Below are 17,875 nucleotides of genomic sequence, written 5' to 3' on the forward strand. Positions count from 1 at the left end.
AACGCGACTTAAGTCGATGGTTATATACGAGGATTGGCGACATGTATATTTCAATAACAAACAATCGTATGATATTACTAGAATCAGATAACGGGCCACTAAAATTATGAGCCCGCCGACGATGAAACTAACGCAGCACTCCATTCTTTCAACGAACAAACACAGCAAAGCCAGCTCAATCGATACATAACCATACGATCAAATTGAAGTCAGATTTAACTCCAGTAAAGTGATGATCCCATCGAAAATATCATCGTCCGATATAATTAGCCACAAAACCATAGTCACTATGTAATTGGATGAAAGGTGTATTTCGATTAATTCTATGTATTAACAATGTTTATTCACCTAGTAATAAGATATGTACATAGTGAATTTTGTTGACAATCTAAGGAAATGATCTCTTCATTCTCATCGGTTCACTCAAGGCTGGCTTAGCGCTGTATACTTTCACCATTAAACCACATTTTAGAATATCAAATAAAACAATGAATATTAACTATTACAAGATAATCAACCGAGTTTATTTGTGCATTAAGAAACTAAAGAAATCAATTTGAAGTGAAAACTAAACAGGAAAAACTCTCTCTCTCCCCCTCTCTCTTTCTGAATAGTGTGTTCTTCATAATGATAATTATGTTATAAGAGAGAGAGAGAGAGAGAGAGAGAGAAAGAGAAAGAGAAAGAGAGAGAATTGATTGACACCAACCATTTTAATATAGTCATAATGATAGATTATCACATAGTAGTAACCAAGCAATAATCAATCTAAATCAGATGGGTTTAAAAAAAGATTCAAACATATAAAAAAAGAATACAAAACAAAACAAAACTCTACAGTTTCACAGAAGAAATAAAAAGAAAAGTTATTTAAATATTTTGTTTTAATATCCTCCCCCCCTTTTTTAAAAGGAAAAAAAAAAAAAAAAAAAAAAAAAAAAAAAAAAATAGAATCTATTTACTGAATTATGATTGGATAGAAAAAACCCGCAAAAAATGATACACAGACAATCCACATATGAAAATGTGTAGGGGAACCAATAGAAATGCTAAAAAATAATATTAGATAATTGTGATTGGTAGTTTTCAATTTGTAACAGTAGATCGATATACAGACAGGTCAGTGTTGATTAGGGCAACTATATATATCTATATATCAATACATGTGAACAAGTGCTTAGGGATCTGGCAGGACCAGGTGGGAAGTAAAACACGGTCTTGGGGCTATAAATGTGAAGGGGTGACGAAGTAAATAAATAAGGGAGACAAATCACAGCCAATTTCTTTCAGGTAAACGCTTCTTTTGTAAAACAAAGATATTTTGCACGGTTATTTTTTCTCTACTTACGCGTTTATAGATTTATTTATGAATTAGATTTCATAATTGGATTATTACCATTTGATTGATTAGTAATGGAAATCTGTGCAGATCTACCATTTAAATAATCATTATTATGATTAGTACCAATGTTATTTAGTATAGGTAATCTAGTATCCAATAATAAATTTCCATTAGCATCTTTAATACGTAAACGTCCAGAACTGTAACGCGTTTCATGACGACCATCGGGAAATATAGTCTTTGTAGTACCATCTGGATAAACACGACACTGAGAATTAAAAGTTTAGAAAAAGTGTGAAACTTTAGATGAATTAATTCATTTATAACAAGATTTATAGAAGACTTTATTCTCTCATGTATTAAATCATTCGTATTTTACTTATTTTGAATAAACTTGGTAGATGCAGATTACTTGATTGGGGTCCGCGTGACTATCGTACCAATGATTAGAGACTCTGGGGTGACATGGCTCAGAATCGATCACAATGGCGTAGGTGTATACACTATTTGTCTTCCCTTAAACTATGAGATTGAAATCCCTTCATATCTTTCCTTATATGCAATCTTTCTTTTAAATATTAATGCCACCGAATTAACTACTTCTATGAATTTGGTGTTCATCTTGTTGTGGTAATGAAGTATGGCAACTTCGACCGATGCATATATGTGCCTGGTCTTACGTTGTAGCTGACTGACTGAAACTTTGAAAAAATATTCGTTGAACACATATATTTGCGTGTTTCAATGATCTATGTGACTAATAGAACAGTCAATCAAAGAATATGAACGACAACAACAGTTTCAGTTGTCATAGTTCATACTTCACAGAAAAAAGAGACTTGTAAGGAAATAAAGAATGAATGCAACTGCACTACACTGACCAATTTTGAACTGCATCATCTCAGGTCTACAACTATTGATGTCAACCAAGATGTCTTTAAATCCCGAAGACAGTTTATGGTATATGAAATGTCTAACTGTATTTAAACGTACCTGAATATTAGGCATAGTTGTGTTAGAAATGGGATGGAGATGGATGGACATGCGTACTATATGCCCAAACGATCTAGTTTGAGGACAATTTATAACCTTATTGGTTGAATAAACTATAGACTTAGTCTCAGCATTACTGTTTTTTTATTTTTCGAAGATACCTACAGTTGAATACTTTCAAATTTTCTGTATACTCAACTTTCAAAAATGAATAGAAATACAGTGTACAACAAACTTACTGTTTAAAAGGTAGATTTTTATTTCATTCATCTGTTTAATAATAATTATGATTATGAATGTTAAAAATACCACCTCCTTCCCTCCCAATAAAAAGAATAACATTTAGGTAACTTAGAAATAAAAAGAATAATAAACAACTTTATCAAGTACATTTTTATCATAACTTGTTTCTGCTGTAACCAATATGATGTTTAAACCATCCTCATCTGTACAATAAAGACAGATATTAATCACTCTTTGTGTTCTTCCAAATTCTAATCTTCTGAATTCTTCATTATCCCTTTCATTTTTCTCCTTCAAAATTTATTTCACTGGATTATACTCTTTGAATAACATCTTCCAACCCTAATCTTTCTGATGTCTGTCTATACTCTTACTACCTCTACCACTATGGGATTTCAATCGACAATTGTATCTCTGTGCTAATGGGGTATGGAAACTTGAACTGATGTACGCACGTACGTACGAAGTTCTACATTGTTACTGACCGACTGAATCAACTTTGTTGTAAATAATATTGAGTATCTCTTCAACATTGCTAACTAAGGATTAAATATATCCCATTCAAGTTATCTAAAACTATTGTTTTCTAATAAATTTGCTTATACTTTACCTAATTGTCGTTCTGTAGTATGTACATAGTTATAACTTACACTGAATGAGAAAATATTAATAATGCTTCTCCTGAATATATGAAGTGAAGCAGCTCTAACACATTTCCTTTGGATGACTTACCTCAAAATCGTTCACGATGATGCGGTTCGCTTCATTATTTCTACCGCATTAGATCTAAAGTTTCTACACTCCTTATGAAAGCGTTTTTTAAAGTTCACGGATATATATTCTAAAATCGTATCTTCGACTCCTAATCTTTTCTATTAACAATAATACTGGTACTGACTATATTACTCTGAGATTCATCGTACTATGTTAGTAGAGTATGAGAACTCTGGTCTATGTACACATCTGCTAGGTTCTACATTGCGTATAACTGACTGATAATAAGTATTCAAAGCATTCTTACGTAAATGAAAATTGATCCATTTAAATGCCATAACAAATACCAGTGCATGGAGGAAACTATATATCAAACTAAACTACAAAGCATTAGACAAGTGCTTATTTCTAACGCTGGACATCTAATTAACAGCGTGCATACATAAGAAACACAACTCTAATTAATTGTCATTGAGCTTGTCTAGTACTTACTTACGCCTGTTACTCCTCATGGAGGAGCATAGGCCACTCACCCGAAATCTACATCCAGTCCTTTCCAGTTGTTATTCATCCTGTTCATATCTGCTTCCAGTTCTCAATACAGTTTATTCTTCGACCTTCCTCTTTTCCCTTTCGCTTCAGGATTCCAAGTTAGCGCTTGCCTCGTAGTGTAATTTCGTGATTTCCTCAATGTGTATCCTATCCACTTCCATCGTCTTTTCCTAATCTCCTCCTCAGATCGAACCTGGTTTGCTCTTTCTCACAACAGACTGTTGTTAATGGTATCCAGTCAACGAACATTGAGTATCTTGAGTACACAATTCTTTATAAATACTTGTACACTTTTAGTGATCATTGTAGTAGCTCTCCATGTTTCAGCTCCATACACTAGAACTGTCCTGACATTCGTATTCAAGATTCTCACTTTTATGTTCGTTGATAGATAGTTGCTTTGACTTCCATATGTTCTTCAATTGTAGCAATGCTGTCTTCGCTTTGCCAATCCTCGCCTTTACGTCTGCATCTGATCCTCCATATTAATCTATGATGATACCCAGATACATGAAAGATTCCACATCTTCCAGAGCTTCTCCATCAAGTATCATTGGGTTGGGGTTCTTTGTGTTGCATTTGAAGATCTTGTTTTTCTTCTTGTGTATGTTGTGGCTTACTGGAGCAGAGGCTTCTGCTACACTAGTTGTCTTCATCTGTATTTGTTCGTGTGTATGGGATAGAACAACCAGGTCATCTGTGAAGTACAAATCTGATTGAACTGGTTGATAGCAAAACATAAATTAATTACAAAATAACAAGCATTAGTGATTGATAAAACCTAACTAACTTTAATCCCTGAACTAGAATGAATTTCACGTTGACCATTAGGTAATAAAATTTCTTTAACACCATTATTGTTGTTAAATTGACGACATATTTGTTCATTTGTCAAGGATTTCAATGCATTGACTGTTGTCGTTGGTAATAAAACTTGATCTGGATTTATTTGCCGACTAGAATAGATAATTTCTTGACGTCCACTAAAACAAAACAAAAAGATCATTTTGTTTTTTTTATTTGAAGAGATCACACTACTTAATAGTCAATTAACACACTGGTTACTTAGATACTGAAAAATTAGAGTTTGAACATTAATTCATCTAACTTTGTATAGTTAATTATCGAAGACTTATTACCTGAGTCAGTTAGTCATAAGTTAACGAAGGGCCTGACACAAAAATATGTGTTAGTCAAGGCTACCATATCAAATTAACAGAGAGAAGAATATCAGAGCAGCTAGAATAGTTGTCGTGGTTATGATAGCGAGAAAGACTAATGTTAACAGAGAAATAAAAGTCATGACAAATAACGAAAATTATTTGGGGGGGGGAACGTTATTTCACTTAATTTAAAGTTAGTAAAACACTAACATTTAGTTCTATCCCTAGCTATCTTATAATAAGCTTTCATTTGATGTATGATTCACTGCCGTACCCTTTTCTGATCAAAAGTTATTGTAATTTAATAGTTGAAATCATGAGTCAATTGAAACTAAACCACCATGGAAAACCTGGAAGCACTGGGTGACCGTTAAACATTAACACAGTTGGATGTCGGCTCAGTGGTCTAATGGTTAAGCACTTACACGCGAGACTTATAGATCCTGGGTTCAAATCATGCGAGGGTCAGGATCATGGATGAGCACTACTGAGGAGTCCCATACTAGGACGAAACGGTCGTCCAGTGCTTCCAGATTATCCATGGCGGTCCAGCTCCAATTGGCTCGTGATTTCAACTATTGAAATTACTAAAATCTCCACAAAACCACTTCTGATATTGTAATTTAAACATAACCTTTTGTACTCAAATTTTCTACGCTAATGCTTAGTTTGGACATAATTGTATTTATCTAATTGTTTGTGCGTTATGGGCGATGTTAGTCATCTATTTATTCATGTATCTTTTTACAGTAATCGTAAATCAGGAATAAATCAAGTAGTGTACCAGTTGACTTTTCTTCTCTCGCCTATCAACTAATCAGGTGATAGAATAGTTTTCGTCTTTTTACCCAAAGCAGTTAGTCTCAATTCGGACTCACGTATTTCTATCCTTGAAGTAAAACCAGCTAGCCTATAATCTTAAGGCTTTAATACAGATCTATACAAGTCCTCTCCTATTTATTATTGGGTAGATAAATCAAGGATGTAACAAAGACTAAAGATTGAGAACACGATTCATAAGATCGGGTGAAAAATTACATTAGAAATAATCTTGGAACTGAAGATCTGCAGGGAGATAAAAATGAATATATCTGTGCCTCTGTATTTGATCTTGTGTCATATTGCCCGATGCTTACAAAGCTGAATATACTAAGTTGTAGTTGGTCAGTTACTTTATGGGCAAAAAGAGATGTTTTCGACAATTGCTAATTAAATTAAAAATTCTGTTTCCTTTCGAGATAAGTCACTTTCATTTCAATAACAAAAAGCTGAAAGCCAACAATTATCGAATATGATAATACTATGAAAAGAATTTGGATGGATAGCTAATTCACAACAACTTAGTACAGACTTGCAAAAAATAGTGCTTATCAATTGAAGCATGATAACACCGTCCAGATCCACATTTCCGTAAGGTTATCAGTTATTTATAGTCAACAAAGAGATTGAGACAAATGTATATTGGTATAAGTTGCCACATCTTATTAGCAAGATGAATACCAAAGGAATCGAACCTTAACGATGATATATAATGATGATATGTGTTTCACAGAAACCCGGTTGTACTCTCTTCAGATGGGCAAACACGTGTAGAGAGAAACAAAATTGACTTACTCAGAATATTTAATCTCTTCAGTTCCATTAGGATAAGTTATCTGAACTGTTCCATCAGCTGCATAATGATATATCTGTGTACATAAAATTAGATTAGAAAAGGGAAAAAGAGATATAATTCATTTCCACTACGTTTAGATTTATGAACTCAACTTTGAGCTAAAATTTTATTAGAAAAGGGCTATCCCACACAGTTGTTCATAGAAGTAAGTAAAGACGGGATTTTAACTTCCTGACCTAGTAATTAGACGTCGAACATAATCAGTGACACAATCCTAGTCAGTATACATTACCACTAATAACATACTACTTATTAAACAGGTAGTAGTTTGAATCGAATCACAATATTCAACCAAAAATGCTATGTTAATTTTTAAGCTGAAAGATTATTATAGGAGAAGTTAAATCAGTTGTCATCAAGATATGACATCCAGCGGAAAACTATCGAAAAGAAAAGACCAAACTATCAATATTAAGTACTGCCATACTGAACGAAACCTAAGATTTTTACGCCTCCTGGTGTTCATGGTCTTCATCAACCCTTAAGCTGGAGTGGAAGTATATGTATTTTCATATTCAATTAGCTAACAATGTAGACAAAAGATCATTATAATAGGTATTATACCTGAACGCTTAGATCCCCTCTCCTTATTCCATATACAACTTTTAATCAGGGACATCGAGTAGAAAACAGATGGCAGGAAGTATGGAAGAAGCTTTATAACAAAGGTTATCGTATACACACAACAAATAGATGTTTGTAAGAGCAGTGTGACTTAAAGGTACTAAAATGTTCAGTTAAATATAGAATAGTGAAAATCTAATTCCTTTTTTCGTAAATTAATCATCTAAGTATTTTCAGGACATTCTGAGTTTCTGAAGAGTTTTCCCAAGGAGTTTTGGATGGCTCATAGGACAATCAATTTTGTTCATTATATCTATTTCACACTCATACGGATCATCGTCTCCCCTAAAACTTGAAGAGTTCTTCTCGAGACTGGTCGATAATAATAACATCATTATTTGGTAAATCGTTTGTAAAGGCATATGAAAATATAAGAGTCCTTGTTAAATCCTAGTCGCTTCATCTATGTATGAGTAGTTGTCCCCGTCAATATATGTGTTTACTCTGTTGGGTTTGAGGCCTCACTGTTCATAGTTGATAACCAAGAACCAATCCAATTCCCAAGACGCTAAGTAAGAACACGAAAGACTAGATCAATGAAGATTATTTGGCTCGTCAAAAACACGTCACCAAAGAAATCCCGAAATTGCATTAATACAAAAAATATTGACCTTAGATAGTGACATCTTTTTATCCTGTCATTATCAGTCCCAGGTAAAATCTCTTTCAAGAGTTGTGAATGAACAAGACCAAAGAGTTTTGAATTCGATTTGGTGAGTGATGAGTGAGTGAGGGCGAGATGGTTTCCATCAGGTTTTCTGGCCGACTGATCTGATTCGATGTTGATAGTACATGTGAATATATGTGTGTGTCTGTGTGTATTGTGTAATGTTTAGTGTTGTCCTGAATAGTACGATGTATTTGGATGAATATGAAATGGAATGTTGATGGATTTGTCGGATGCTTTCTAGTTATTAATGGCTTTCATGAACTAACCTCAATTCATACTGAGAAATAACTACATGATAAACAATATCAATTGAAAGTTATTTACAGGAATATTAAATGAGGATTTCTTGAAATGCATGCATGATTCTCAACAGCGACATCATCAACGCCAACTTGTATTAATAGTAGGGTTTCTAGTGTTCTCCCTTTTAAACGTAATTGTTAAATCTTCTTTATCACATGACGATGGATGCGTGTGATTGATTGTAATTAGAAGTTTTGTTATCTGTATCACTATGTTCGTACTCTAGTTAAATTAAGATTGTCTGTGATTATGAGATTTCAACAGTTGAATTCATGAGTTGATCTAAGCTAGACCACCGTTAAAAACCTGGAAGTAGTGGACGGTGGTAGCTCATGGTTAGGGAGAAACAATGGATTTCAGCAGCATCTACCTAACTGATGGATGCTCGAAAAATCATTCCATCTGGCTCAGAACATAACGAAGAGCGGAGTCAGCTTAAGCGCAAGCTGACAGGAAGCCTATGCAATGATCGCGAACAGTGATGGGTAGCGAAAGCAAGAGAGATGGAAAAGGCAGCGGTAATAGATAATAGCAGACAACTGTTCAGACTTATTAAGGAAACCGGTATTAGGATCCCGACTGTTAGCAAAACTGTCTCAGAAAAAGATGGACATATTATACATTCTCAATCCAGGAGATTGGATCAATAGGCAGAACATTTTAGGGATCAGTTCAACTGACTTTCAGCCACACTTCGGTTTCACACGATCTCCAGTCGACCTACATGGCAAGTTCATGTAAGTCCTCCAACTCTTTACGAAGTTGAAAAACCTATAGGAAATCTGAGGCGTGAGAGAGCATCATGCGCTGACAGGTTTACCCCAGAGATTTTTAAGAATACCGGTCCAGTTTTAGCAGTGAGATTGATTGAGGTCTTAAGTAGAATCTGGAAACTGGACGTAATCCCACTTGACTGGTCTCAATCACTGATTATACCAGTCTATGAGAAGAGACAAATGTTCTCTAGTGAAAATCACAGAGGAATCAGTTTAACTAATATAGTGTCTAAAATATTAGCTTCAATAATACTTCGACGCCCAACCAAAGCTCGTGAAGAACAGACTAGAGAAAATCAGGCTGGTTTTCGACCTGGACGTGGTTGTATAGACCACATATTCACACTACGTCAGGTTCTAGAACATAGACACACATTCAGATGCCCCACAATGGTAGTATTTCTCGACCTTAAGGCGGCATTCGACTCTGTTGATCGTAACGTTCTATGGCAGTGTTTGTCACTGAAAGGAGTACCAAAGAAGTGTACATTAACCTTGTGAAGGCTCTCTACTCCAACACAACTGGTCGAGTGAGAGCTTATGGCGAACTTTCATCAGAATTGATTACCTCAAGTGGTGTTCGTCAGGGCTGTCCACTCTCTCCATTCTTGTTTAACTTTGTCGTTGGTGCGCTTTTAGAGATAACAATTTCCTCATCTAAATTTCCAGGGGTTGAACTTCTAGCAAGAAATTCACTTGTTGACTTGGAATATGCTGATGACATAGTTTTATTTGGTGAAGATGCTGACAAAATGCAGAGTCTTTTGACCACTCTAAGCAACAAAGCTAGCATGTTCGAGATGCGATTCTACCACTCGAAATACAAAATATTACTTCAGGATTGGGTTGCATCGACACGCGAACTAATGATAGGGAGTGAAGTAGATGAGTATGTCGATCACTTCACTTATCTTGAGAGTCTCATCAGCCCTTGTGGTCTAGTGTGTGACGAAATCTCAGCACCGATACAGAAGGCTCGACTAGCTTTTGCCAACTTGCGTCATTTATGGCGTAGATGAGACACCCGTCTATCAACCAAAGGACGTGTTTACTGCGTAGTAGTTCGTTCCGTCCTACTTCATACGAGTGGAACATGGCCAGTAAGAGTAGAAGATGTTCGTAGGTTACTAGTATTCGATCATAGATGTCTTCAAAGCATTGCTCGTATATCCTGGGACCATCGGGTAAGTAATGCAGTTGTTAGGACACGGGTACTAGGTAAGGATGGCAAATCAATTGATAAAGTAGTAAGACTTCATCAGTTGAGATGGCTGGGACACGTGTTACTTATGCCCAACCACCGAATGCCCCGACGTGTGATGTTTTATGGTATAGGAGTAGGTTGGAAGAAAGTTAGGGGCGGCCAGACCAAAACATGGCACAAATCCATGAAGTCACTGGCAAGTGAACTGAGCCATGTTGGTAAGTGTAGACTACCTGGTTGGGATCCGCGAGATGATAGCAATCGATCGTTAGAGACCCTGAATGACATGGCTCAAAATCGTTTGCAATGGCGCAGGTGCATCCACTCTTTGTGTTCTCCCAAATTCTAATCTGAATTCTTCATGCCCCTTATTTTTTCTCTTTCTAAATCTATTTCGCTGTATTATACTCCTTGAATAACATCTTCAAATCCTAATCTTTCCGATTACTGCTTATACTTTTACCACCTATACCACTACGGGATTTGAATCAACAACTGCCTCTTTGTGCTAATGTGGTATGGCAACTCGGACTGATGTACGCATGTACGTACGAAGTTCTACGTTGTTGCTGATTAACTGACTGACTACCATAAGTTAGTATATAGTTAATCAGGGAAAACTAACATAAACTTATTGGAAACAAAAAAACCCATTTGAAGTTGCTACTAACTATGTCATTGTTCAATAAGTCAATGAATGATGAAACGTTAAAGGGAAATTTTAATCAAAGAAGTCTGATCATTGTTCATTTAAGCTCGATATTCAAAGATTATAATAAAGCATACTGAAAGTGTATGTTATAGGATTGATTGACGTAAGGAACGAAGCAAACAAACGGATAAAGAGATCAACATTATTGACATATATAGTATTTGACAAATGAATGAAGTAAAACAAAGCACACACTTACTACACGACCATCTGGTAAAGTTCGTTTAATATCACCATTGAATAAAGATACAACTATAGTTACAGTGTCAGGAAAAATTTCTTTCACTGAACCGTTAGCATAAGATACAACAACAGCGCCATTTGAATAAGTTTGTTCAATCTATGAATTGACAAGAAAAAAAGAAAATTATCAGGATAAAGATCAATCCCATTGATGATCCCACTAGATTAAGTGATTCGATATCATGGTGGATATTATAACGGGATGAATATTGTGAAAGTTAGTATTGAACTCGAATTATTATTATTATTATTATTTTCAATGTTGGGAAGATCCAGAGTATTCTTTGAAAAAAGCTCAGAGGGATCCTGAAAACAGTATTCAACAGACGTATCCCAGAAACATCTAGAAAGTGAAAAGTCATGTCACATTTCTGATTAGATAATCACCTATCCTGCTACTATGTTTAGTAGGGTCCTAGAAGCCCAATACCATCTGAAATACCATAAATACCCTCAATTTTCTGTACATAAACTTAACCTTGAATTAAAGCGTTTTATTCACATTTCACATCCTTTTTTTCTCGTGTTCAAGTTGTCGTATATATATTTAACCTGGGGTTAAGAGCTTGGGAACAAGATTCAAACATTCAATCGGAAGATTTATCATTTGTATTTTTGTTATATGTAACCTAAGTAATTGGGTTACTATGTATACACATTACGTTTATCTTAAGCTCTTACCGAATACTATACTATTAATTATTCCTAGTTCATTGTGAATAGATTTTCTACAGCTTGACTAACTTATTCATAGCTCGTTTACGTGTAATTGTGATTTTTCATTTTATGATGTGATGCATTCCAGTATGTTTGCATATAAATGTACATAAGTTTAGAATATAGTAATAATGGGATCTGGCTGCTGATTTTCCGCACTCAAGTTAGGAGATAGAGAAGAGGTTAATAATAGCGGACCAATATAGGTTTGGCTTGTATTGCTTCAATGTTAACGAGCAGGTCAGACTCATAACTGGTTAAGTCTGGGACACTAGGCTATGGACGAAATGGTAGACGTGGAATAGAGGAAATTAGAATTCTGATTGGTCGACTTAAGACATGATGTTGCTTAGTGTCTCAAGCCACAACGGTAGGATTATGTTTTGATATTAGTGAGTGATTAGAGATCATTAAAATGCTTTTGATCTAAGTTTCTCGCTAATTGGGATTTATTGGCGACAGTATATCTGACAAATATAAGTGTATACAGATATAACGTTTAATTATACAGTTACCGATCCAAAAATGTCCCAAAGTAATTGAAACTAGTAGTAACCTCTGTGATCCACCATTATCAGAGTGAAAAAATACATGTATATTCATATAAATCACTTGTTATGGCCTTTAGGGTTAACCCTAACTAAATATTCATTAACAATTAGTCATACTTTGTAGATGGTATTCCTTGCGAACTAATCTTAATTGAGGTATAAATGGAAACCAAGAAGTACTGAACACCCGTTGTGTTCTATTGTGGGACCACTCCCCAGTAGTATACACGCATAACAATGACAAGGATTGAAGCCAGAGCTTAACTGCTAAACCACTAGTTACCATCTGCTGATACACATCTCTAACATTATCCAACTAATGCAATAATTCATTGAGCAATTTTTTCTAGTTAAATAAAATCTGAAGATCCAGATAAACAGATAGATTTTCATAAAGAATATTCTCTTACCGAACCATCCGTGTGCTTTACACTTCGGATTACGGTGCCAGAAGCAGCTGTTCCTGGAATGGGTAACTTTTCTTGTTGATTGCTATCTACTTTATTGGTAAAATCTTTCATTTGTTGGTTCTGATGATTTGATCTATAAAGGAAGAAGAGAGTTAGAGAATATACATAATTTGAGACAAGAATAATACAGTCATCAAACTATATTGATATAATCATCATCATCATCAAATGACTAAGTTCGCTAGGTGAGAGGGTGAAGATGACCAAATTATAGGCTAGCAACTTCTAAAAGATCATAGATGGATTTACGACGAAAATTCTGTATTGTAGAAATTATCCACCGGGATAACAACAATTTCGCAGGTTGGTATCTAAGTCACAGTGTTCGGACGTTAAAAGCTCCTACATGTAGTATAAAGCGTAGTTTCAGTGGACCAGGAATAACGTTCCTCGTACTCGAATCGTTTGCACTAGCGGTGCGAGGTGATAAAGAGACGTAAGAAGGGTTAGTCGTGGAGATAAGACAGGTATTAAGAGGTATAGGAAGGATTTGAATGTGACCAACTTGGTCTCGTGTGCTGTCACGGGTATGAGGGCTGATATCACTTCCCAGCTGCCCACACCGTGGAAGGGTATTCTTTTGAGGAACCTGAAAACGAAGGTGGATTAATGTTGGTCTTAACGACCTGGGAGCGTGACCGCAAAGCCCAAGGGACAACTGCTTCAAGCCGGTCAACCACGACCTTTTTGTGGGAGGTTTTAAACGTGTTAGCTCTGTTCTTTAGAGGGCCTTACCGCCGGAGACGGAAATCCGTCAGGTAAGGTGAAGTGTGATATTTTTAGGGTCGACCTTTTCTAACCACTACCTTCCTTGTGAGAAGGCAGCATCGCTGCAGATGCTAGCTGTCCGACGAAAACACCTTACTGCTGCCACACCCCTCTACAGTCAGCAGTACGACTTCGCCCTCAGATCTTGAGTTGCTGCTTTTAGTCTTACCGTTCTCCAATCGACCTGCCTGGCATGGTAGAACCTACAGGAACATATGTCCCAGCCAATATAACTCGGTTTGGTCAACACGATAGGCAAGCCAAACCACCACGTCAAGGTAGCAGCTACGGTCGAGGTCGGCAGCTAAACAGTGAGAGGACGCTGAGTTCAGAGGTATTCAAGGTGATGAGCGCTTAAGTATAATTCAGTCGATTTTTGTTTAAATATCTCTATAGATTACAACCTTAGTAGCTCAGTTTGTGTATTTAGTGAATAATTATAAATGACCAAAACTGACAATCTTTCAACTGAATGATTAGTATTCAGCCTTTCAACATACAGTGAGGAATAAATGTTAAAATACAAACCTGCCTGATCTAATGCCCTGTAACCTGAAGTTATCTAGATGAATGTAGAACGATGATTTAATAGTTCAAAACATTAGAATTTTAGACTTCTGATCATAAGTTCCAAAACAAACTACTGACAACTGTTTGGTTTGGAAAGACAAGCAGAATCACTAATCCTTCCCACACACAAACAATATAGCTTAAATCTGAGTATATAGACACATTTGAAATAATGAAGAGGGATTTTTCAGTTCAATTGCATGCTTTTGGGAGTGTTTCCATTTTCTGAGTTGGATGATGATTAAATTCATCATTAAAAATCAAAACAATCACTTAGTAAATGAATTATCAGTAAGACTATAATTTATGACGACGTTTGAGCGACGCTAGACTGACCTTCAGAGTGTCAACCTGATAGCTAGAATCAAATAAGGGTTATAAATTATTGTGAGAAATTCGAATTATGATTTACAGTTGATGGCTAAGGTTAGGAATGAATTCACATATGATGAAAACCAGAGCGGTTTATGCCAATCTGGGCCACCTTTGGCGCTTTCGTGATGTTAGTCTGGCTGTAAAAGGTCGGATCTACAACGCGTCGGTGAGAGCAGTTTTGCTCTATGCTTGTGAAACCTGGCCTCTCCGAGTTGAGGACGTTAGACGACTCTCTGTGTTCGATCATCGTTGTCTCCGAAGGATTGCTGACATCCAGTGGCAACACCATGTTAGTAATGAAGAGGCTCGGCACCATGTGTTCAGGCGCAGAGACGATAATCCAATTGGTGTCACCATCTTGAAACACCGACTTCGGTGGCTTGGACATGTTCTACGAATGTCGTCCCAGAGAATTCCACGTCGTGCATTATTTGCCGACTCTGGAACTGGTTGGAAGAAGCGGAGAGTTGGTCAGTGTATGAAATGGTGTCGTGGTATGAAAGAAAGCTGAAAAGGGCTGTCTTCTGTTGGTCCTTCACGACTACCTGGTTGGGGTCCGAGAGATGATGCAATACAGTGGCTAGAGACGTTATCAGATATGGCTCAGAATAGAAGACAGTGGCGATCCTGCTGTAACCTTCTTTTACTTTCCTCATAAAAAGTGGTTGTAACTTCCTTAACTGAAGGAATTCTTCTGGTTGTACCTTTACGTTTCCCTCGTCATTATTATTATTATTATTATTATTATTATTATTATTATTATTATTATTACACTGCCATATACTAATATGTGGTCGTTACTGTTCTTTTTTTTTCTTTTACGCTTATTACCTTCTTTCTCTCCTCTCATTCTTATTGTTTTGTGTGGCGCATATGTATCTGGTGCCCCCTTGTACCAATATTTATGTGTTCAAACAAAATAAAATAACATTGGAATGAATCAGTGAATTTCGTGCCAAAATCTACGATCTGTTATCTTATACCTGATTGGTTCGTTTATAAATTATAGTCTGGCTGAATTATCTTCACAATGAAAGGATATCACAATTTAAAGAAATGAAATATAGTTGAAATCATGAAGTCAATTGTGACACCATCCACCATTATCTTTAATAAATCGCATACTATAACGAAACGGCCGTCCAGTGCTACCAAGTTATCCATAATAGTCTAGATTCAATTGACTCATAATTTCAACTATTGAAATGACTAAAATCTCCACCAAAAACCCCTTCTGAAAATGAAATATAATCAAAATAAAAACAAAACTATGATCATTTACATAGTTACTTACTGTGTTTTTGTTACTGGGTTATTTTTATTTAAAACATTTATCACATTTGATGAATGAACATTTTGTTTAACAGTAAGATCTATAGACTTTTGTTCATTAGTAGTATTCTTATGATTATCATTACAGATAATAGCAACGTTACTACTATGAACATCATCAATATAATTATGATTATTATCGTCAATGAAATTGTTTGAATGTGAAGATAAACGAACTACTTGTTCACTACTTCCACCAATTGAGACAGAATCATCATCTCCAGTGAAATAACCACCACCACTAGCGATACTTTCACGTGTACCAGTAGTAACAGGTGAATTAGACTCTTGATGACATAATTTATCATTATCATCATGATTATGATTATTATTGTTATTACTATTCAATTGAGGGATCATGCTTTCGACTTTATTTGAAGTAACAGAAGAAGAAATAGTATTCTGTTTATGATGATTAATCATTCCAGGTTTGTTTACTTTTGTTAAAGAACGAGAGATTGATGACACTGATGATGACGAAGAAGAACGTGTATGTGATGATTGTCTTGAACGTTGACCATATGTATTATTTGTGATTTTCGATACATCAGCATCCTTATTATTATTAGTATTCAGTGGAGTTAGACTAATAGATTGGGAAATTGAATTCACTGTCTAAATTGATACAAAAGAGAAAAAGAAGAGGAAAACAATCTAAACTTTATGCACAGTATACTAAATTACTTACTTACTTGCGCCTCATGGAGGAGCATAGGCCACTCATCCGAAATCTACATCCAATCCTGTCCTAGGCAATCTTTTCCAGTTTTTATTCATCCTTTTCATATCTGCTTCCAGTTCTCAATACAGTTTATTCTTTGACCTTCCTCTTTCCCGTTTCCCTTCAGGATTCCAAGTTAGCGCTTGCCTCGTGGTGTAATTTCGTGATTTCCTCAATGTGTATCCTATCCACTTCCATCGTCTTTTCCTAATCTCCTCCTCAGATCGAACCTGGTTTGCTCTTTCTCACAACAGACTGTTGTTAATGGTATCCAGTCAACGAACATTGAGTATCTTGAGTACACAATTCTTTATAAATACTTGTACACTTTTAGTGATCATTGTAGTAGCTCTCCATGTTTCAGCTCCATACACTAGAACTGTCCTGACATTCGTATTCAAGATTCTCACTTTTATGTTCGTTGATAGATAGTTGCTTTGACTTCCATATGTTCTTCAATTGTAGCAATGCTGTCTTCGCTTTGCCAATCCTCGCCTTTACGTCTGCATCTGATCCTCCATATTAATCTATGATGATACCCAGATACATGAAAGATTCCACATCTTCCAGAGCTTCTCCATCAAGTATCATTGGGTTGGGGTTCTTTGTGTTGCATTTGAAGATCTTGTTTTTCTTCTTGTGTATGTTGTGGCTTACTGGAGCAGAGGCTTCTGCTACACTAGTTGTCTTCATCTGCATTTGTTCGTGTGTATGGGATAGAACAACCAGGTCATCTGTGAAGTCCAAATTGTCTGTTTGTATCTAATCTATTCACTGTATTCCGTGTTTCCTCTCAGATAAGGAGGACTTTGTAATCCAGTCCACCACCAGAAGAAAGAGGAAGGAGAAGAGTAAGCATCCTTGTCTGACCCCGTTCTGTCAGCTGGGCTCCATGCACCATTTTGTAGTGTAGTCCGTATTAAAAATTCTCAATGATGTTGACGATCTTCTCAGGTACACCGTAGTGTCAAAGAGGTTTTCATAAGGTCCTCCTATCCACACTGTCAAACGTCTTCTCATACTCAAGGAAGTTGATGTATGGTGACGCGTTCCATTCAAATGACTGTTCAACGATGATCCGTAGTGTCGCGATTTGGTCTGTGCACGACCGATCCTTACGGAATCCGGCATATTGATCTCGAAGTTGAGCGTCCACT

At 36.1% G+C, this 17,875-nt stretch overlaps 1 protein-coding gene across 1 annotated transcript in view; it reads right to left on the bottom strand.

The window, feature by feature from the left end:
- Positions 1-141: 141 nt before the first annotated feature.
- Positions 142-17,875, bottom strand: part of MS3_00008187 (uncharacterized protein) — a 46,583-nt gene continuing 28,849 nt past the window's right edge. Inside the window, exons 13-18 of the mRNA XM_051216538.1 lie at positions 15,960-16,612; positions 12,893-13,025; positions 11,171-11,311; positions 6,622-6,695; positions 4,635-4,827; positions 142-1,610 (exon numbers count right to left, since the gene is read on the bottom strand). Coding sequence (XP_051067135.1) covers positions 1,365-1,610; positions 4,635-4,827; positions 6,622-6,695; positions 11,171-11,311; positions 12,893-13,025; positions 15,960-16,612 — 1,440 coding nt within the window. The 3' untranslated portion in view covers positions 142-1,364. The remainder of the gene's footprint in view (positions 1,611-4,634; positions 4,828-6,621; positions 6,696-11,170; positions 11,312-12,892; positions 13,026-15,959; positions 16,613-17,875) is intronic.

This window comes from Schistosoma haematobium, chromosome 4 (genome assembly GCF_000699445.3).
Source record: "Schistosoma haematobium chromosome 4, whole genome shotgun sequence".
NCBI lineage: Eukaryota > Metazoa > Platyhelminthes > Trematoda > Strigeidida > Schistosomatidae > Schistosoma > Schistosoma haematobium.